Genomic DNA, 22,110 nt, shown 5'->3' on the forward strand with positions numbered 1-22,110 from the left:
GTTTGTGTAAACTTCTGACCACAATGGTGTGAGTGAATGTGTGTGCCTGCAAAACCTGCTCACCGTATTGAACTTCCCATGCTGTATGCAAATGAATATGTCCATCCGCACATTAGCATTTCTGTGTGAATGTATATGCCAAGCAAATATGTTTAAGGTTCCCTACCAATGTGACTATCTGCATACCTGTTTGTTTGTGTGTGCATATGTGTGCTTTTAGGTGCATCAACCCAGGACTCTGATGCTATGGAGCCAGAGAAACAGGTGGACAGCACAGTTAAAATGGCTGGCGTGATTGCTGGGATTCTTATGTTCATCATCATCCTTCTTGGAGTTGTTCTCACCTTCAAACGCAGGTAGGTATTGAACTAACCAACAGGACAGAGTAGCAGCTTAAAGGTATTAAATGTAGCATTTTCACAATGAGTCATTATTAACACATTTTTTTGTAACTTCAGTGCCATTATCTTAACCCTTAGACAAGGCAGTGTGTAGTTTGTTTTATACTAGTAAGTAGCACTGCAGTTTTATGTTTATAGTAATGCACCTTTAATGCAAATTAGTAAACTAAAAGAAAGCGAGGTTAATGCATAGGCTGTATTCTTAAGTTTCAAGTGTCCTCATTAGCATATATACGCAGGTGGATAGTTTTAAGTGTGCAGGGAGTGACAGATTAATTTGACCCTAATGATCTATCAAGAAAAAAATATGTTCAGTTAAAGAGATTTGACCACATTTAGAAATAAAACTGAATCAGAATTTACAATGTTTTTTTCCCCTTTAGGTTTTGTTTCTTGCAGCAACAACAAAAAAAGTCTAAGATTTAAAATTTTTAACAAACATTTCAGGTTAAAAACATATCCGCAAAACCTACAGATTTATAGACATTTCTTCTGGCGATATAAAAGGTCAAAATTTTGTATTAAACCTGGCGACATATTTAATCTTATAATCCTTAAAGACAAATAAATGAGAATTATACTATTCCCCAGAGACTTATATATATATACACTCAACAAAAATATAAACGCAACACCTTTGTTACTGCTCCCATTCCCCATGGGATGGACGTAGAGACCTAAAATTCATTCCAAATACACAATATAACCATCCCTCCCAAACAGTGGTCACAAATCAGTCCAAATGTGTGGTAGTGGGCACATCTGCTATATTGAGATAATCCATCCCACCTCACAGGTGTGCCACATCAGGATGCTGATCTGACATCATGAGTAGTGCACAGGTGTACCTCAGACTGCCCACAACAAAAGGCCACCCTGGAATGTGCAGTTTTGTCTCACAGCAAAATGCCACAGATGCCACAAGCAATGAGGGAGCGTGCAATTGGCATGCTGACAGCAGGAATGTCAACCAGATCTGTCGCCCGTGCATTGAATGTTCATTTCTCAACCATAAGCCGTCTCCACGGGCGTTTCAGAGAATATGGCAGCACATCCAACCGGCCTCACAACCGCAGACCTCGTGTAACCACACCAGCCCAGGACCTCCACATCCAGCAGGTTCACCTCCAAGATCGTCTGAGACCAGCCACCCAGACAGCTGCTGGAACAATTGGTTTGCACAACCAAACAATTTCTGCACAAACTGTCAGAAACCGTCTCAGGGACGCTCAACTGCATGCCCGTCGTCCTCATCGGGGTCTTGACCTGACTCCAGCTCGTCGCCGTAACAGACTTGTGTGGGCAAATGCTCACATTCGATGGCGTCTGGCACGTTGGAGAGGTGTGCGCTTCACGGATGAATCATGTATTCACATTGTTCAGGGCAGATGGCAGCTGAGAATGTCCCAGTTCTTGCATGGCCAGCATACTCACCGGACATGTCACCCATTGAGCATGTTCGGGATGTGCTTGACCGGCGTATACGACAGCATGTACCAGTTCCCACGACTATCCAACAACCTCGCACAGCCATTGAAGTGGAGTGGACCAACATTCCACAGGCCACAATTGATAATCTGATAGACTCCATGCGACGATGTGTTGCACTGCATGAGGCAAATGGTGGTCACACCAGATACTGACCGGTTCTGGGTCCCCAGACCCCCAATAGCGCAAAAAACTGCACATTCCAGGGTGGCCTTTTGTTGTGGGCAGTCTGAGGTACACCTGTGCACTACTCATGATGTCAGATCAGCATCCTGATGTGGCACACCTGTGAGGTGGGATGGGTTATCTCAATATAGCAGATGTGCCCACTACCACACATTTGGACTGATTTGTGACCACTGTTTGGGAGGGATGGTTATATTGTGTATCTGGAATGAATTTTAGGTCTCTACGTCCATCCCATGGGGAATGGGAGCAGTAACAAAGGTGTTGCGTTTATATTTTTGTTGAGTGTATATAAAACTGTATTATATAACCCATTTAGCAGATATAAAAAGCTTTCTGTATCGTTGTTTACTTGCACACTGGCTTGCACCATCACCAGCCTTTCTTTCTGTTACTTTCTCTAGTTTTCTATACTGTTCCATCAATTATCCCATTCCTCTCTAACCTTCATATCCTTCATATTGCTTTTACATTTGTGATTTTTGTGTCACAGGTTGTTTTTTATTTTCCCAAAAAGTTGGTTTTGCTTTAAAACATACATTAACTTGGCAGCAAAATTAGAGAAAAAACTAAATAGTGTGAGGATTATTTTCTGTTACCAGTCAAATTAGAAAATAATGACACACTTGCAAATGCATTCCAGTAACCACTTTATAGTGCGTTAAGAGATCAGTAATTATCAGTATTTATTATAAACTGCGTACACTTCAAAACTAAACGCTGCACGGGAGTGTGATGAAATACATTTAGACAATATGTTCACTTGGTCCTTCTGTTTTAGACATTAAAAACTGAGATTTTCTTTTTTTCTTTACAAAACGTAATACTGTGTTTGGAAGGAATATATAGCTACTGGAGATTGTTTGATGCTTTACAAATCTGTACTGTCTCCATTCCTAAAATAAAAAGTTGTGTTTTAATATCGACCAAACATCCACTAAAATGAAATACCATAGCACTGAACAAGGTCAGGTTCTCAGGTAGATTACTTGCTTGTGTAAAACTAAAATTATTTGTTGTCTGTGAAGCTTCTCAGCCATCCAGGTCATAGTAGTCTAAGGAGCTTGGAATTAAAAGAGCCTGGACTTCTTTGACTTTCTTGAAGACACTTCACCTCTAGCTTCTTCAGATCTAAGAGCAATCGATGGAGAGTCCCAGATTTTTAAGCCCTATTGGGAATGTTCCTAAGAGGGTCGTGGAAGACCATCTTTGAACAGAGGGGCTGTCTTACAACACCAGCTGTCTGCAATCTATAATTCAGTTTTGAGATCCCGTCCCAGATGCCTCAGTGCTCACTCATATCTAGGGTCATTTGATCTCAGTAAGTCACATGATATGGTGGGGCATGGTCTCAAAATGAGTTCACCTAAAACCTTGGCTGATAGTGACCCACACCCATTTTCACACTTTGGCTCGTGTGATTAGGTAGAGGATCAATAGGGGGTCCATGACCCTCTTGGGGACACTCCCATAGGGCTTAAAATCTGGGATTCTCCATCAATTGTGCTTAGAACTGAAGAAGCTTCTCGGATCAGAGGTGAAACATCTTCAAGGAAACTTAAAGAAGTCCAGGTGTTTTTCTTTCCAAGCTCCTTAGACTAAAAACATTAGTTAGCAAAAAGCTTGAATCAAGCACAATGTCATGTAAAATCATACTGTTCCACAGAGAGAGAGAGAGAGAAAAAGGACAAAATATTGTCTAAATGCAACAAGGATGCTCTCAACTTGCATTTGCTAAATTAAAGAATTGTTCATAACCTGTTACTATTGAACAGCTGTTGAATTTTGAACATTAAGCTTGATGAACAGATAAAAATGCCCTGAGGGAAAACTGGCAGATACCTTATTGCTAGTCAAATATAACGTTGTAACCATTTTAAGCAAGCAAAAGAGTACTCAGGCAAAAATATAAAGTCAGGCAGGGCACTGGGTCAGTTTGAAACGCTAATTAGAGGCTAACCCAGGCTAACAGAAAATATACCAAATAAGAGGATTACAAATCCAGTAGAGCCAAAGGAGGATAATACATTATATAACAAAAAAGGTAAAGGTGGAGAAATCAGAAGAAGGCACAAATGGGGAATATAGAAGTTAAACAAAATAAAAGTGGGAAAGGATGAGAGTAACAGAAGGAAGGGACAAATGTATAAGATTGGAAGGAATATGGTAATTGAAAACCAGGCAGCACTGGTTAACCCTGGGGTCAAGTGGATATGCTAATGAGATGCTAACCAGACTGGGGGGGGGTGGGGGGCATAATATACATAAAAAGCCAATTAGAGGGCAAACATTGCAACAGTAGATATAGACAAAAAAAGCAATGACACTGTAGAGAAAAAGATAGAGAAAAGAAGGAGCAGTTGGGATGCTTCTCGTGAACCGGAGCTGACCGAGGCCATCAGTCAGAATTAAAGGGCACATATATGTCAAATGAAATCATGGAGTACATATCAAGATAGGAAAAACGTGAGAAAAGGGAAATTATTAAATTGTACCAAGACATAGTGGGGAGTCATGGAGACACAAGAAAGAAAAACAATCGATAACATGAGTCCAACTGAATGGATTCAGACAGTGATGGTTTTACCATATATCTGGGATCATCTATATTTTACACTGCATACTTCAGCCAGTCCCAGTGGCAGATTTTTTTTAAACAGAAAGTGTTTTACATGCCTTTTAAACCTCATAAATTACTCTGCACCAAAACTTTGTTGGGAAGTACGCTCATAGCTGTCCAATTAATCTTTTAGACCACTTTTACATGTGTTCCAAATGGACTTTATTTTCTGAAGAAAGCCAGGACATGTTGCTGATAATGTATGTGAAAGTGAATAACACTGAACAAGGCTGAAGGCTTAATGGGGATTCAGTGTTTCTACAGCCAGGTAGCCCTGAGGGCTCAAAGAACCAGCACCAGAAGACACACTTTTCATAGAAAGGTTAAGAGGAGAATCAATGAATAATTAATGTTGCAGAAGCTCCCTGTACACCGGCTGATTTCTGTTTGTAATGCCAGAGAAGCAGACCTAAACAAAGTAATTGAGAAAAGGTGACATCTTTGGAACTGCAAATTGATGGAAAATATGTTAAACTTATTTCACCCCTTTTTTCCTTTTATCCAAGCTATTTCAAATTCTGGCTCAATAACTGCCTTTTGTGATTGTATTTTATCTGAAGCTTTCATACGCCTTTCATGCCCACAACAACTTTAAAAGGAGGTGTGAATTAAATTCTCATTCTAAATAAAAACTAATTATATAAACATCTAAAAAGAAGGAACACAGAAGTGAGTTTAGTCAGGCAAACAAGCAAATTTACTGAAGTTATTAACCCTTGTCTGTTTCATGGTTTTACCACGGTGTATAACTTTAAGTAAATACTATACACATATGTAGAAGTGCACAAACTCTAAGTTAAAGTCATATATGCAATTGTTTCTGTCTGTTTGTCTAAAAAAAAACCTACTACTGGAGCTTTGTTTATGCATCCATTACACAGAAAGAAAATCTGAAATCCTAGAGATGAGATGTTTTTATAGAATCCTCATACAGTGGGGCAAAAAAGTATTTAGTCAGCCACCGATTGTGCAAGTTCCCCCACTTAAAATGATGACAGAGGTCAGTAATTTGCACCAATGGTACACTTCAACTGTGAGAGACAGAATGTGAAAAAAAATCCATGAATTCACATGGTAGGATTTGTAAAGAATTTATTCGTAAATTAGGGTGGAAAATAAGTATTTAGTCACCTCAAACAAGGAAAATCTCTGGCTCTCAGAGACCTGTAACGTCTTCTGTAAGAAGCTTTTCTGTCCCCCACTCGTTACCTGTATGAATGGCACCTCTTTGAACTCATCATCTGTATAAAAGACACCTGTCCACAGCCTCAAACAGTCAGACTCCAAACTCCGCCATGGCCAAGACCAAAGAGCTTTCGAAGGACACCAGGAAAAGTATTGTAGACCTGCACCAGACTGGGAAGAGTGAATCTACAATAGGCAAGCAGCTTGGTGTGAAAAAATCAACTGTGGGAACAATCATCAGAAAATGGAAGACATACAAGACCACTGATAATCTCCCACGATCTGGGGCTCCACGCAAGATCTCATCCCGTGGGGTCAAAATGATCATGAGAACGGTGAGCAAAGATCCCAGAACCACACGGGGGGACCTGGTGAATGACCTGCAGAGAGCTGGGACCAAAGTAACAAAGGTCACCATCAGTAACACACTACCACGGCAGGGAATCAAATCCCGCAGTGCCAGACGTGTTCCGCTGCTGAAGCCAGTGCATGTCCAGGCCCGTCTGAAGTTTGCCAGAGAGCACATGGATGATACAGCAGAGGATTGGGAGAATGTCATGTGGTCAGATGAAACCAAAGTAGAACTTTTTGGTATAAACTCAACTCGTCGTGTTTGGAGGAAGAAGAATACTGAGTTGCATCCCAAGAACACCATACCTACTGTGAAGCATGGGGGTGGAAACATCATGCTATGGGGCTGTTTTTCTGCCAATGGACAGGACGACTGATCCGTGTTAAGGACAGAATGAATGGGGCCATGTATCGTGAGATTTTGAGCCAAAACCTCCTTCCATCAGTGAGAACTTTGAAGATGAAACAAGGCTGGGTCTTCCAACATGACAATGATCCAAAACACACCACCCGGGCAACAAAGGAGTGGCTCCGTAAGAAGCATTTGAAAGTCCTGGAGTGGCCTAGCTAGTCTCCAGACCTCAACCCCATAGAAAATCTGTGGCGGGAGTTGAAAGTCCGTGTTGCTCGGCGACAGCCCCAAAACATCACTGCTCTCGAGAAGATCTGCATGGAGGAATGGGCCAAAATACCAGCTACTGTGTGTGCAAACCTGGTAAAGACCTATAGTAAACGTTTGACCTCTGTTATTGCCAACAAAGGTTATGTTACAAAGTATTGAGTTGTATTTTTGTTATTGACCAAATACTTATTTTCCACCCTGATTTACGAATAAATTCTTTACAAATCCTACCATGTGGATTCATGGATTTTTTTTTTTCACATTCTGTCTCTCACAGTTGAAGTGTACCTCTGGTGCAAATTACTGACCTCTGTCATCATTTTAAGTGGGGGAACTTGCACAATCGGTGGCTGACTAAATACTTTTTTGCCCCACTGTATTTGACTACACACCCACTGCCCAAACACAGCAAAATGACATAAAAATATGACACACAATAGGTGTTTGATGGGGTATCTACACACAGTAACCCTACTACTCACTTCTACATAATCATAAGTGATTAAGTTTAGTTTTGTATTAGTCTGTACATTGTGTTGCTTCTATATATCTGAATGCAAAATACCAGTATTGCACAATTTTCCTGTGATTGTGATGATGGTGATAACGATAATCATTTGCTTTGTTAGTTCAAAAAAAGCACCAAAAGAACAACTACAAACAATAGTTTTGATCAAGTTTATGTTAAATACAGATCTTTTTACAAAGTCCATGAAGTGTCCTTACAGAGTTTTTTATTTCCCCTTAAAAAAAGGCTAATACCTTTTTGGTACTTAAAAAACGAGGTTATTTGAATCCACTTTAATAGGGCTGAAGCAATGCCGTGAATTGTTATGATGTTAGTTTGGCCAAAGCTTTTCAGTGTTATGTGCACTGGTGAAGGCTAGCACAATGGTACACTTCAAGATGTAAAAAAAAATAAAATAAAATCACAATTTACAGCCCAATGATTTTTGAATCCTGTGAATGTTAAAAATGCATGGAGAGTGTTCATGGTACCACTGACACACTTAAACATAAAAGCTGTGTCAATTTGACAAACAAGTGTTTGAAGACCAAACACATAATTTCAGTAGGAAGGATAGAACTTCCCAGGAGTTTAAGGAGTGTAAAAGTAGTAGGTACACAGGAATTGGCACAGAGTTCACAGGGACGCGACCTTGAAATTTAAATGGTGTAGACTGAAAGCTGCTTTCAGACTGAAGTTTTTATTTGTTCTAGGCTTGTATCGGAGCCATACCTTATGCTTAACAACAATGTATTGCACCTGCAAACTTATTCACATTTGCCTTAATGAAGTTATTGACTCACACTCTTAGTCTTGTGGTGACTCACTCTTGAGAGAGATCGTAAACCTAGTCTGGGTTTACTGCACAACTTTCTAAATGGCTAGCAGTGCAGTACTCATCTCCCGAAATGTAGGGGTCTTGAAAAGCTCTCAAGATTAATTGCTACCAAACAATTTGAAGAATCACATCTGCAGGCTGGAGCTTTTTACTTTCTCATAGAGGAATTTGGGCTCTGATCCTCAACTTTGATTTGAAAAGTGACTTTTTTATATTGTATTCAGTGAAGTTTGACATTTTAGATTTTCACCAATGGTGATGATGGTCCAAAATGGTCCAAAAAGCAAATGGTTAAACTAGATCTTCTTAGCAAAAATAAACTTCATATACTATGCTTCATATATTCAATGAACTTCTCACTTCTCGTAATATCACAAAATGTATCTTCTGAAAGAGTTAATGTAACTTTGCTTGTCACTATGCACTATACAATATTAACAATTTAATAATAATTGGTAGTTTCTTAATAAAAAATACAGTGAGTCACAGGAATGTAAGCTAGAGCTAGTTCACATATTTGCCTCCTATTTGACCATATATACAAGACAAATAAGGTGCTTCAAAGAGTCCCAGCCCTATTATGTTAGTTCTGAACTTTGGTGTCAAATGCTTAGCATAAATTGAAAAAGTAATGAATGTGAGGGAATGAAAGGAATGCATTACAAATGATTAAAAAAAACAAACAAACAGATGTCTTGCTCAACTCATCCTCTTTGAATCAAGTCTCACGCCCTTTTATGTTTCTCTCTATCTTCCTGCTTCCTGTCTTTGGCTCCACCCCTTCCTGTCCCGTCCTGTACCTGCCTTGCCCTTGCTCCGATAGAGAGATTCACACATGGAGAACTCTGAGCGTGGGGTATTGTATGTTTGCTTCTAGACATGACCACATCCACTCCGCACTGTTCTTCAATGTGATTTTCACCTCAGCATTTAGTAGTTTCCAAATACATCTTGTCACTGTCATTGAATATTAAGTTGCTGAGAATTATTCTTCTCATATTTGACAAACTCATTAGCTATAACACCTACAAAAAATCTCATTAATGATATAATTGAACGTTCCTCCATATATTTCTTGAAAGACTTTCCTGTTGTCCATCTTTCACCTTGAATTGGGATAACCTAAAAATCAGATGTACCTTTTGGGGGAAAACAAACAAACAAACCAAACAAAAAAGCTTGGGATACATGGTGTGTACCTTTCAATATAATAAGTGTGCAGACAGTGTGTAATCACCTTGGTTCTGAATCTTAGTATTGGTGAAAAGGACCATAGAATGTTCTGGCCTAAGCAACATGTAAAGGCATTTGGGGGTCACATATTCGTTTTCTTTCATACAATGAAAATCTAACGCCTAATATTTTAATCACTGTGGTATGCAATTTCCTCTCAGCAGTTTTACCACTGAGACTTAAAACGCCTCTGATTGCCTTTTTACTGCCCGATTTATGCCACTAAATAGATGAAATTTAGATTTTAATGTTACTTTGCAAGTTCCATTGTTAGACATTAGAAGTCATTTAGGCAGTTGTTGGCACCCTACCTGTAATAGTATCATTAGTCTGTATACTTATCTCTCTTCCTTGCTGACTGAAAGTCTAACTTGGGGAATACGTTTTAGCAAAGTTTTAGTAGCAAACTGAAGTGTGAATGGAATTTTTTAATGGCTGCTTTGGCTGTTACTATTAGCTAGGTAGAAAAGTTAAGTTAATCTAAGATGCTTTTGGAAAACTTTCTAACATATTTTGTCACTTTGTCAGTACTTTAATTTATTTAATGTGAACATTTACACATTGTTGCACACCATCTGTCCTTTTTGGTACTTTATTGTCCTGTCAAAAGTGCACATCTAAAACTATTATAATTTCTGAGGACGTTCAATGCATCAAAGTATACTTATCATTTCCTCTGATATGAGATTTATCTGCCCAACACTCTACCAGTCATTTGCTTTGACAAACTGATAAACATTGTTAACTGTTTCATTATTTGCAAGAAATCTGCAGTTAATTTTCCATCAACAGAATTTCAGACAGAGAAAAAAAAATCTTCCCACATTATGGTGCTTTCTACATTGATAGCAGGTTGGTGTAATTAATTATATGTAGGTATAATGCAGTAATGCAGGAATCAAGCCAGCCTGCCCTAAAATTAGCTAAAAAAGTTAAATAATTAATCAAACTTTAGGAGAGAAATTATGTTTTTGGCTTCAACAAAAACATAGGTGGGTGATTAGGATTTGTGGTATGTCTTGCCGAATGAAATGCGATGCTTCACAAATATCTCCACCTACACTGTTCTGGGCTCAAAGACAATCCATTCTGTTACTGTCATGGTAGTTATCTGTTTCTCAAATAAATCCCCTTCCTGCATCTTAAGGTTATATATGGATAACCCTATATACATATAACATAAAATTAAACTATTGATTAGACAACCTGGGTTATATTTAGTGCAGTGCTACAATGACTTTGCAATAAAGTACAGTTTTTTCTTTTTACCTTAGATTAAATATTTCATTTAGTATTCTGGGGGATTGTAAAGTATTTAGAGTCAAAAATTACTTACCAAAGATTTTTTGGCCAAAGACAAGTAGTAGCATATAAAGATTAAATTGCCAGTGGCTTGAACTTGGAATTCTATAACATAGTTCTTCATATATTTAAAGCCGACCCAAATCTGGTAATTTTAGGAAGTTTATTGACATTGATGCAGTGCTAGATGTTAAAGGTTGTGACAGTCCTTGTGGATGGTGCACAGTCGCTCAGAGAAAGTAGGAACTTTGCCAAAACTGTTGGTTTATTTTCTTGAAACTTTTAGATTAATCATAATCCTGATTTAGCAGTTGTAATCATTGCGCAAAGAGCAGCAGTTCATTTTTTTATTAAAAAAATGCGGAAATTAATTAATTTTGTGATTAGTACTGTTGACCTGCAGCAAAGAGTTCTTTGATTTGAAATCTCCTTTCCGTTTGCTTGACCTTTATGCATAGCTGTACAGGTTTTTTTCCCCCATGTTTTCTGGTTTCCTCTGACATTCAAAACATACATATTAAGTTAACCGGTATGTCCGAATTGGCCTTAGGTGTGGATGTGAGATAGATATAGTGCTAAATGAATGTGTGTGAGGAAAAGAGCTTTTGTATTAATTCCTTTAGAAAATTGTGAGGATGCCAAGATTAACAGTTGTTTGGTAAAAAAAAAAAAAACACAATATAAATGATGACTCTCAACTTTGAGACAACAAAAGGACACATCTTCTTTCTAGATTGTATATGACACCCTGGGGTTCTCATCTATAACAAGAGGAATGAGGCGATTAGAAACTGGTGTCAGCCAAGGGAATGGACTCAGGCTGAATCCACTGCAAATGGCAGGCTCTTGTGAAGCCAAGTGGTGTGTGTGTGTGTGTGTGTTTGTGTCTGTACCCGTGTATGCAAGTGCGTACACACATGCAATACATTGGTGGACTGAAACTCTGTCTCTAAACTAGAAGATGTACAAAAACACACAGAGAAACATTAAGAAGCACACAAATTTGAAAGTACCGAATTCTTTCATGCTAAACTTGGACGTATCAGTAGATAAATTGGAGGTGTTAACACAGACACACTTACACACACATGCACTCACAACAGAGCTGGACTTGACCCCTATTCTGCAGATGTGACACATGGTTGAATAATGGACTCTGCAGCTTGCTGAGATAAATGCTTGATGGTCCACTTACAGCACATTTAAAATTGGTGATGACAAACCATTTACACACTCACACAAATGTACAAACTCATACTGTGTGATCACCACGGATATTCTGTGGCTAATTTACTAGTTGTTTAAATAAGAGAAAAAGAATCAGAGTAGTCGACTGGCCTAAAAGCTGAAAACACATAATCTAATAGACAAGGTTAAACATAGGCCATGCAAATACTGTGTGTGTATTCTACTGCCATATGAAACAGTTATTTGCATTTCTCGATAATCAAATCGTAGTTGGCATAGCATTGCACAGAAAGAATTTCGGTTTAGTTTTCGAGTGTGGGTGATATGAGCAGTGTTTCTATGTTTGTGTGGTCTCATACTGTTTTATGCAACCAAAGCCATAATGATCAAATCTATAGATAAAAACTACAGAACTTGTGTGTGGACATGCAGTCTTTAAAAGGCTTCCTTTTCCACCCTTCATTTGTCAAATAACTTATTTATTTTGACATTTATGCATGCATATGTAAGTACTTTTCTCTTGTCATTTTTTCCACTATGTCTCAGTGTTGTTGTGTGTCCATATGCGTATTCCATCGTAGCGTCCTCCTTCCGTACATGTCAAGTAAGCGGTGTTCTGTCAAACCTCAAATTAACTTGGCTGTAGATGTGAACACTCTGAAGAGATTTCACTTTCATTGATACCCTGTGTTTCTTAACTTTCTGTCCTTCAAACACGGAATTTACTTTCATAGTCGCATATTAAAAGGTTTAACTAACATGCTTTTACTGCTACACACGGAGACCTTAGGTGTAACTTGTTAACAAAAAGTTCAGATTTTTCCCCATTTCTCATCCAAGCTAGTCTCTTCTCATTCTCTCTCTGCCCCATTTAATCAGTCTCAAACACGGTACCCTGAATAACTTGGTTGAGTGTTTTTTCTACACTATATTAATATTTATGACCAGTTTTAACGACTATGACTTTTACAGCTGGGCTCCCAGTGCTCTGCATTTTATTAATATCATAAGGACAATGTCAGCAGAGCTCTTAAAGAGGGTTATGGGTGTGACTATGTGCACATAGTCACTTGTTCAGCTATCTTAATGAGGACCAGTATTTGTTTATGGCCATTTCAGTGAGGACATTTGGACCTTTTTCCACATTTTTGCAAAGCTCTGCTTAAGGACAGTTCTTTGTTTGGGGAATGACATTAGAATTAGGTGTAGATATTGATTTGTGGTTTGATGTAATACCAGTTTCATCAACATTTGTCTCAGTTGCACTAATGTTTCCACAACAAAGCTATGAAGCGCTGGTTTAAAACAAACTACATTTCTTTTCAAAGGCTCTGGCAGATTTATTCTATCTTCATGTAAAAATATGTGTAAGCATTGAGTAAAACATTATTTTGCCTCACCCCGTTGCCTTACAATAGTGTTGCTGTGTGCACCCAGAACTCAAAAATAACTCTTCTGTTACAAATGATTTTTCATTCCATCTCTGCTGCCTTCGCTATATCTACTATACTTTTTTACTGCCCTTAAATATAGCAAAATAGCCCTTCCAGGCTGGTAACTGTTATTATATCTGGCTAGCTAACCCATTTTATCCAACCATGCCATTTTATAAATGTGTTATTAGTGTTAGAAATATATTTTTTTCGGGGGGAGGGGTAGGAAGTACTATAGAGTCTCTATGCTTCTCTTGTTAGTCTTTTTTTGTCTTATTTATTTATTTAGTTTATCATTCACATTATTATCAGAAGATGGAAAAACAGAAGCAGAAGGAGAAGAATAGAACAATAAAACAGACAGAATGAGAACAAAAAAAGGGGGCTGGATGAAAAAAGTGAAGGAGTATAAAGTATAGAAGTCATTTACTAAAAACATCAAGCCTGTAAAAAGTTAATACAGTTAATAACATTTCGCTTTTCACATGTATATCAGCCCTACTAACGGCCAGTAACTTCTCTGTCACATGAAAAGCTATAGTAGGTATTTTGTCAGCATTTACAAAATTCATATTATGTAAGTAATTAAGATGGCATATCAGATAGATTGACTGATTGAAGCAGTCTGCAGTAGTTGTGTAAGGTGTGCTCCTCTGTGAAGTGGAATGGAAGTATTGATCCTTCTGAACTGTGCTTGACTTTCCCGTGCTATAACAACTCAGTCTGATGAAGTATGAGTGTGTATGTTTGTGTGTGTTGTGTGTCCAGACATATTATGAAATCCCAATCTCTGGCCACTCATAGATGAAGGATGTATGCTGGGGGGCAAAGTTACCAACAAACCATTGAGGAAGTAGCAGAACAAGCACACACACGTACACACACACACACACACACACACTGATACACATGTCATATTAGTCAAGTACAGTGCAGTGGAATAAACCTGTGGCTTTATTATCAAAAACAGGATAAAGGAGAAGGAAAAATGTAAAAGGTTAAAGATTTTCTTGGCTTAGCTTTAACATGTTGGTCCTTATAATATTAATTTGATTTTTATTATTACTTTCACTAGTCTTGCAATTCATTAAATTTCAGACATAATTAGTACGTTTTCTGTGATTAACGATTTTAAACACAATCCAGAGTAAAATTATGGCCTTGTACAGATATTATTGCTACAAACCACACTCATTCAACCTTTACCTCCTTGCTTCTGTGTGTTACTCTTCCAGCTTCCATCCTCTCCCTTTGGGTTTGTTTTGTCACTTCTCATTCGATCTATCTCATTTACTTACCTGCCAAATGGTGATGGAGGCATCAGTGGTGTATTTATATTTACTTTTCTCTTCACCTGTAAACCAAAATTAAGTATTCATGCCGTATTGAAAAACCTACAGGTTAAAAAATATATTTCAGGGCAAGCCATTCAGTTATATATAACATAATGACAGCATAGACCATGAAATACCCCTGAGTCCCTGTTAAATTAATGGAGACCAGAGCCCATTGCTAGCACATTAGCATATGCTACATTGAATAAAAGTTGTAGGTCATTAATGCTTTAACATTTAAAAATACATCTAATTAAGTACTGGACATGCATCTGTTTTTGTTTACTGTAGAATGTGTACTACAACACAAAATGAATGTACTTCTTTCTGAAGTACCATGCTTCTTCTTTCAACTACCCACAAATCATACACCTTGGTCAGATTCTAATATTGCTCAGTAGTTCCTTAACTGGAGTTGTCGAAAGTCCAATGCGACTATTTCAAATCCTATTAATAGAATGATTTGTATATTGAAACTTTTTTGTTTTATTTCTTTCATCTAATTTTCAAATTTTATGAAGAAAAAGTCATTCAGTTAATAATTTGATAGTGTGGGTGAAAGTTAAAGTTTTAACATCAGGGTACAAGACTGAATGATGGATTAATAAATGTGTTTTTATCTTCTAAAGTTAATGACCTGGTAAAGCTCTTATGAAAAAAGTATAATTTTTTGGGTGAGTGAAGTAATCATTTCACAAGTCATAGATCTTCTTATCCAATTTATTTGATTGACTGCTGGCCGGTTCACAGCTGACTTACAATGAAGCTTTTTTTTAACCAAATATATCTTTGGACATCACTCTAGAATATTCCTTGGATGTTCTGTTATGCCTCAGCATGAACTTTTTCTTGAGATTTTGCGAAGGCAAAATATATTAATCCAACATGCAGTAGAGAAAAATTAATTAAATTCATCAGCAACTAGATGTACTAATATATACTTCATAGCAAAAAATTAGGGGTGCAACGATATTCATATCGATATTGAACCGTTCGATACAGTGCTTTCGGTTCGGTACGCATATGTATCGAACAATACAACATTTGTAATTTATTTTATCAATTTTCCTTCTGACGATGCTGTCTGTGTTGAGCGCTCAGTGAATCTGTGTTCGACTACTCCGCCTAGGCTGCACTGTCGAGCGCAGATCCACTGAGCGCTCAACACAGACAGCATAGTCAGAAGGAAGAGCACAGGGCAAGCTAGCGAGACAGAAGTTAAGCTCTACTTGCAACAGGCAAATTGAACCTCATTCAGATCTGGCGTTCGGAATTATTTTGGTTTTCATGTGACGTATGACCCTGAAGGTAAGCGAGTCATGGACTAAAGTAAAACAGTATGTTGGATGTGCCATGCAATGCTCAATTACATTGGTGTGAACTAGTGTGTTAGCGCAGTTAGCTCGTTAACGTGTTGGCCGTCTAGCCCCATGCACGGAGCGATCGGCGGTAGCTCGTTAACGGAGATTTGCCGCGTTGTGGTGTTAAGGTCATTTCAACGAGATTAACCTGAAAGCACTAGTGGGAACACAACGAATATGACTGCACATTTACGCCGACATCATCCTAGTGCAAAGACAAGTGGAAGCAGGCAAAAAAAAGCAAGCATGCTACTAACTTTAGCCGAGTCATTTAGACAGCTGTTAGCACATGATTCTCCTTATGCTGCTGAGAATATAGCCCAGAAGAAGCGGATAGTATAGCTTTTATTTTGGAAAGAGCCATTTCTCTGTAATAAACTCTCTTTTCCAAAGATGAGTGATTCCTCAATCAGATACAGGGCTCGCAATATCGCTAGCCCGACGTCCTGGAGCTAGCGATTTTTTTCAGTCGGGCTACCAAAATCTTTCTCTTCCCTGCCCGTCGGGCTGTTGTAGGAAAAATATATGTCAATGCTTTTGCATTCTTTCAGAAATGTAGCTGGGTAATTATGTCATTGGCATCGGTGAGCCACTGTCAATATGTGACATATTGAAGTCGCGTTTGAATTTGCGCTTGTTTTTTTGCTTTCACTTTGCAATCGTGCGAACTGTGTATAGAGAGCGACAGCACTGATCTGTGAGTGATGATAATTTGTGCACCAATTCCTCTGACATCGTCTTATTAATCGTTAGCTTACTATGCAAACATGACAAGTGAAATCTCCCGCAGCTTACACATGTGAGAGGTTGATCGCGCAGAGAATCGCTGAGCTTATGTGAGTGAGCGTGTAAAAGCATTTCAGTTCTGCTGAGCCAAATAAGACAGGTCAGGGTGAAGAAGTGACAGCCAAAGAAAAGCTTACCACAAAACGGAGAAGTTATGACAAATCAGACTATAAGGCAAAAAGAAAGTGCAGCTTTATGGTTTCATGGACAAAAGAATTTCTGTGGCTGCAATATGACGAGCTATATAACCAGGGCTGCACAGAAGTGGTCCGCAGGTGCGCATTCGCTGTCAAAATAAAAAACACGCACAAGGGTTAGGGTTAAATTTAAAAACTGTACTTTTGAGTTAAAATATATATTTATAATTTTAATAAATGACAAATTAAAAATGCATGAACATTTTTTTGTATCGAAAAAATATCGAACCGTGACACCAAAGTATCGAACCGAACCGAACCGTGAATTTTGTGTATCGTTGCACCCCTACAAAAAATAACCCATTCAGCATCTGTAAAAACAAAGTTAAATGACAACAAATGTTTTCAGATGAGGACACATAGAAAAGCAAATTTAGGATTCAGACAGGCAGGTTGTACAGGTAGGTTGGGGAAAACAGTTGAAAGAAAAACAGGTAGTTTATCAATTTAAAATAAATACAGTCAGAATTACATTTTCATTTAACTCATGAACTAATCCAATGTGTTTGTCCTTCTTCTGGGTTTTGCTCTGTTGTCATCATCGGCCTCACCTCACCATGCTTCAGAAGACATGCTTATTCCTACTCTTATTACCTGTAAGTAGAGATTTCACATCAGAAAAATTCCTTTCTCAGTCCAATACTCTTTTTTTTATCGCTACCTTTTGAGTTGTTACATTTTTGTCCTTTTTCATGTATACTGTTAAAGTATTTAATTATCAAAACAATTAAATCCTCTATGCCATCACAGCTTTCAGAAAAATGGTTATAGTAGAATCAATCTTTCTTATTTATTTATTTTTAAGAGCCAGCTTGTCATTTGCACTGCATGATAAAATGTCTACTTTATTACCTGCCAAAGACAAATTCTTATTTGATGGTTGGTACACAAACACTGCAGCGTGCAGTCACAATAATGTTATTTGGCTTGAACATAAGTCTAGAGCAAGATAAAAGCAGGCACTTGGTAGCTTGCCAATAAAATTGCTCAACACAGGAGAGATACAACATTGTTTGCAGTGTTATGCTGCCATATTAGAAATACTGACCCTCTTTAGCTGCTAGGAAAAACAAATGTTTGGTAAAATGTATTCATTCATTTAATCTTTACTACATGTGACATAAACTGCATGTGACATATTAGAAAAGAATTGGGGAAAGTGTGTAATATCAATATTAAGTTCACTTAAAGGAGATATATACATATTAACCTCAATTTACTGCGTATGTACATTTTGCATAGTAACTGCCCTCAAATAGCTTTGCTATTAAATATTAGTCTTAAGTCTAATACTTCTGACCATTCTGCTTTACATTCACAAGTTATATTCACCTGCTATACTGACTAACCAAATGTAATAGTGTAATTAATGTAATAGTAACACTATACAAAATATGTACTCCTTATACAGGGAGTGCAGAATTATTAGGCAAATGAGTATTTTGTCCACATCATCCTCTTCATGCATGTTGTCTTACCCCAAGCTTTATAGGCTCGAAAGCCTACTACCAATTAAGCATATTAGGTGATGTGCATCTCTGTAATGAGAAGGGGTGTGGTCTAATGACATCAACACCCTATATCAAGTGTGCATAATTATTAGGCAACTTCCTTTCCTTTGGCAAAATGGGTCAAAAGAAGGACTTGACAGGCTCAGAAAAGTAAAAAATAATGAGATATCATGCAGAGGGATGCAGCAGTCTCAAAATTGCAAAGCTTCTGAAGCGTGATCATCGAACAATCAAGCCTTTCATTCAAAATAGTCAACAGGGTCGCAAGAAGCGTGTGGAAAAACCAAGGTGCAAAATAACTGCCCATGAACTGAGAACAGTCAAGCGTGCAGCTGCCAAGATGCCACTTGCCGCCAGTTTGGCCATATTTCAGAGCTGCAACATCACTGGAGTGCCCAAAAGCACAAGGTGTGCAATACTCAGAGACATGGCCAAGGTAAGAAAGGCTGAAAGACGACCACCACTGAACAAGACACACAAGCTGAAACGTCAAGACTGGGCCAAGAAATATCTCAAGACTGATTTTTCTAAGGTTTTATGGACTGATGAAATGAGAGTGAGTCTTGATGGGCCAGATGGATGGGCCCGTGGCTGGATTGGTAAAGGGCAGAGAGCTCCAGTCCGACTCAGACGCCAGCAAGGTGGAGTACTGGTTTGGACTGGTATCATCAAAGATGAGCTTGTGGGGCCTTTTCGGGTTGAGGATGGAGTCAAGCTCAACTCCCAGTCCTACTGCCAGTTTCTGGAAGACACCTTCTTCAAGCAGTGGTACAGGAAGAAGTCCGCATCCTTCAAGAAAAACATGATTTTCATGCAGGACAATGCTCCATCACACGCGTCCAAGTACTCCACAGCGTGGCTGGCAAGAAAGGGTATAAAAGAAGAAAAACTAATGACATGGCCTCCTTGTTCACCTGATTTGAACCCCCTTGAGAACCTGTGATCCATCATCAAATGTGAGATTTACAAGGAGGGAAAACAGTACACCTCTCTGAACAATGTCTGGGAGGCTGTGGTTGCTGCTGCACGCAATGTTGATGGTGAACAGATCAAAACACTGACAGAATCCATGGATGGCAGGCTTTTGAGTGTCCTTGCAAAGAAAGGTGGCTATATTGGTCGCTGATTTGTTTTTGTTTTGTTTTTAAATGTCAGAAATGTATATTTGTGAATGTGGAGATGTTATATTGGTTTCACTGGTAAAAATAAATAATTGAAATGGGTATATATTTGTTTTTTGTTAAGTTGCCTAATAATTATGCACAGTAATAGTCACCTGCACACACAGATATCCCCCTAAAATAGCTAAAACTAAAAACAAACTAAAAACTACTTCCAAAAACATTCAGCTTTGATATTAATGAGTTTTTTGGGTTCATTGAGAACATGGTTGTTGTTCAATAATAACATTATTCCTCAGAAATACAACTTGCCTAATAATTCTGCACTCCCCTGTATAATCAACAATGAGAAGAAGTCTTTTGATATTTTTGGGTGGCTGAACTAACTAGAGCGTGAGTTTTGCAGTGAGGGTAAATTTCAGCCAAACTTCATCTGCATTGTTTTCACGGTCCGTCTCTTAAAGTGTTTTCATCCTAAAAGGTCAATGTAATTCACTATTATCTTCTCTACCAAGTGGCTATTTCCTTATTAACTAGTTCTAATGAGGCACTATTATAGCTGTCTGTTCATACACGCAGAAACACGTACAGGCGTGCACACACACACACCAGTATACCTGCACAGTCACATGCACGGTGTTGCCCCGAGCTCCTGCACAAATCCTTGCTGAGAATTTTTAAAACTCTTCACTTCTGCAGCTGTCTTCAAAGCATTTGAAAATTTCCTCCAGATCTCCAGCAGGCTCCTTACTGAGTAGAAAAGTCATCATATACCAACACTTCTTTTTAAAACAGCCCCCCTGAGGCTTGTTGACCCACTGGAAATTGCTTTTTTATAATATGAAACTGGCACAATTAGAAAGACAGCAGCCATCACTGTGGTTTTCCTGCTTTTGCACACTCGTGACAGTGTTTAATTTGTCTCGGCATAGAAAAAATGAGCATGACCTGCCATGCTGAATCTCATATAAATATGTCAGTGGAGACACAAGCAGACATCTTAAGAATAATCCTTGTAACAATAGTCAAAATCATACACCAACACACCACAATAACAGCCTTGGACAAATGTACAGCTCACACACAGACTGACAGAGTAAGCTTGAACTCAAGGAATGTCCTTAGATGACAGTTTGGATTATTACACATAGACACAAATGCATGAAGATCTTGATTTATATGAAATATTTGAATTTGATAAAAGTCTCTCTCAAACCAACCTAATATAGTTCTTGTCATTTTTATTATGACTATAACTATCAGTATCTCTAAAGACCAAAACTCCATAATTGAAATACAATTATAAGCAGAAAAGATATGATGGAAACTAGGGGTGGGCGGTATGAACGGTATATGGTAGAAACGATATGAATTTGGCCAACGGTAGACATTTTGACTATACCGCTCTACTGCGATAGCTCGTGTTGATGGTGTCATCAAGCTGCGCCTGTTTTGGTCAAAAGCATCGCAGCAGCTGCAAGCAATATCATCTGCAAATTATGCCAGACGACAGTAATAGCAAAGAGACAAAGCATGTTTTGGAATATGAGGAAAGCCAGAAACTGTGCTTCATCCACTTCCGTAACATTGATTCGTTAATGTTGAATTCTGTCGCAGCTGCTCTGTTCCCATGTTGTTGCAGTATATTAATGACTAACCTCGTATTGTGGATGGATTATCTCAGTTGTTCTCCTGACTGAAGTTTGGTCCGTTCACAGCATCCTGCCATGCGGTTGCATTTGTCCCTAACCATCAGGAACCCTCCCGTAGAGTTTGATCGAGTGGAAAAAAGTTAGCGTTCATCCTCCAGCTTCACTGTTTATGTTATGTTAACATCACGTAGCACATCATTATATATCAACTAGCCCAACTTCAGTAACCCTAAAAAAGTCACTGCTGTTTAATTTTCTGTCTTCCTTTATGTTGGAAGTGACAGCAGAGCTGTATGTTTACATTTTTTCAGAAATCTCTCTCATGTTCAGGTGGAAACTAGCGAGCTAACTTCCTGCTAACTTCCAACTCCATTAGATTCAATAAATTCTGTTTTCATGGATGCCTGGGTGTTAAACTTAACTGGTAAAGTAGCAACTAGGGATGCACCGATACCACTTTTTTGGAAACGAGTACGAGTACGAGTACTTGCATTTCAGTACTCGTCGATACCGATACCGAGTACTTAATAAAAAGATGATTTAAATTTGCAGGTAACAGCTTTAGTCCTATAATTGAACAAAAAACAAACAAACAAGGGACTAGTTTGGAATTAAGAACATTTATTTAAAATGAAAAGCATGTTGTATGCAACACATTACAGAATAAATAATTATAAAAAAACAAAATTTAATTTTAAATTTGTTCGTCTGTTTCTCTGTTTAGAAGTCTCACTAGCACAGTCACAGCTGGGATGACATCAGAGGCTAGTGCGTTGTAGCTGCTCACTTTTTT

At 38.3% G+C, this 22,110-nt stretch overlaps 1 protein-coding gene across 11 annotated transcripts in view; it reads left to right on the forward strand.

Moving 5' to 3' along the window:
- ptprt (protein tyrosine phosphatase receptor type T) overlaps positions 1-22,110 on the forward strand; it is a 326,863-nt gene that overhangs the window by 203,564 nt on the left and 101,189 nt on the right. For 4 of the 11 annotated variants that reach the window (XM_026167280.1, XM_026167283.1, XM_026167284.1 and 1 more), the window contains 2 exons: positions 221-356; positions 9,023-9,055. In XM_026167280.1, the coding sequence (XP_026023065.1) occupies positions 221-356; positions 9,023-9,055 (169 nt within the window). Of the gene's footprint in view, positions 1-220; positions 357-9,022; positions 9,056-17,599; positions 17,630-22,110 lie in introns of all 11 variants that reach the window. The other 7 variants (XM_026167281.1, XM_026167288.1, XM_026167290.1 and 4 more) reach the window with 3 other exon arrangements.

Source organism: Astatotilapia calliptera, chromosome 5 (assembly GCF_900246225.1).
Source record: "Astatotilapia calliptera chromosome 5, fAstCal1.2, whole genome shotgun sequence".
Taxonomy (NCBI): domain Eukaryota; kingdom Metazoa; phylum Chordata; class Actinopteri; order Cichliformes; family Cichlidae; genus Astatotilapia; species Astatotilapia calliptera.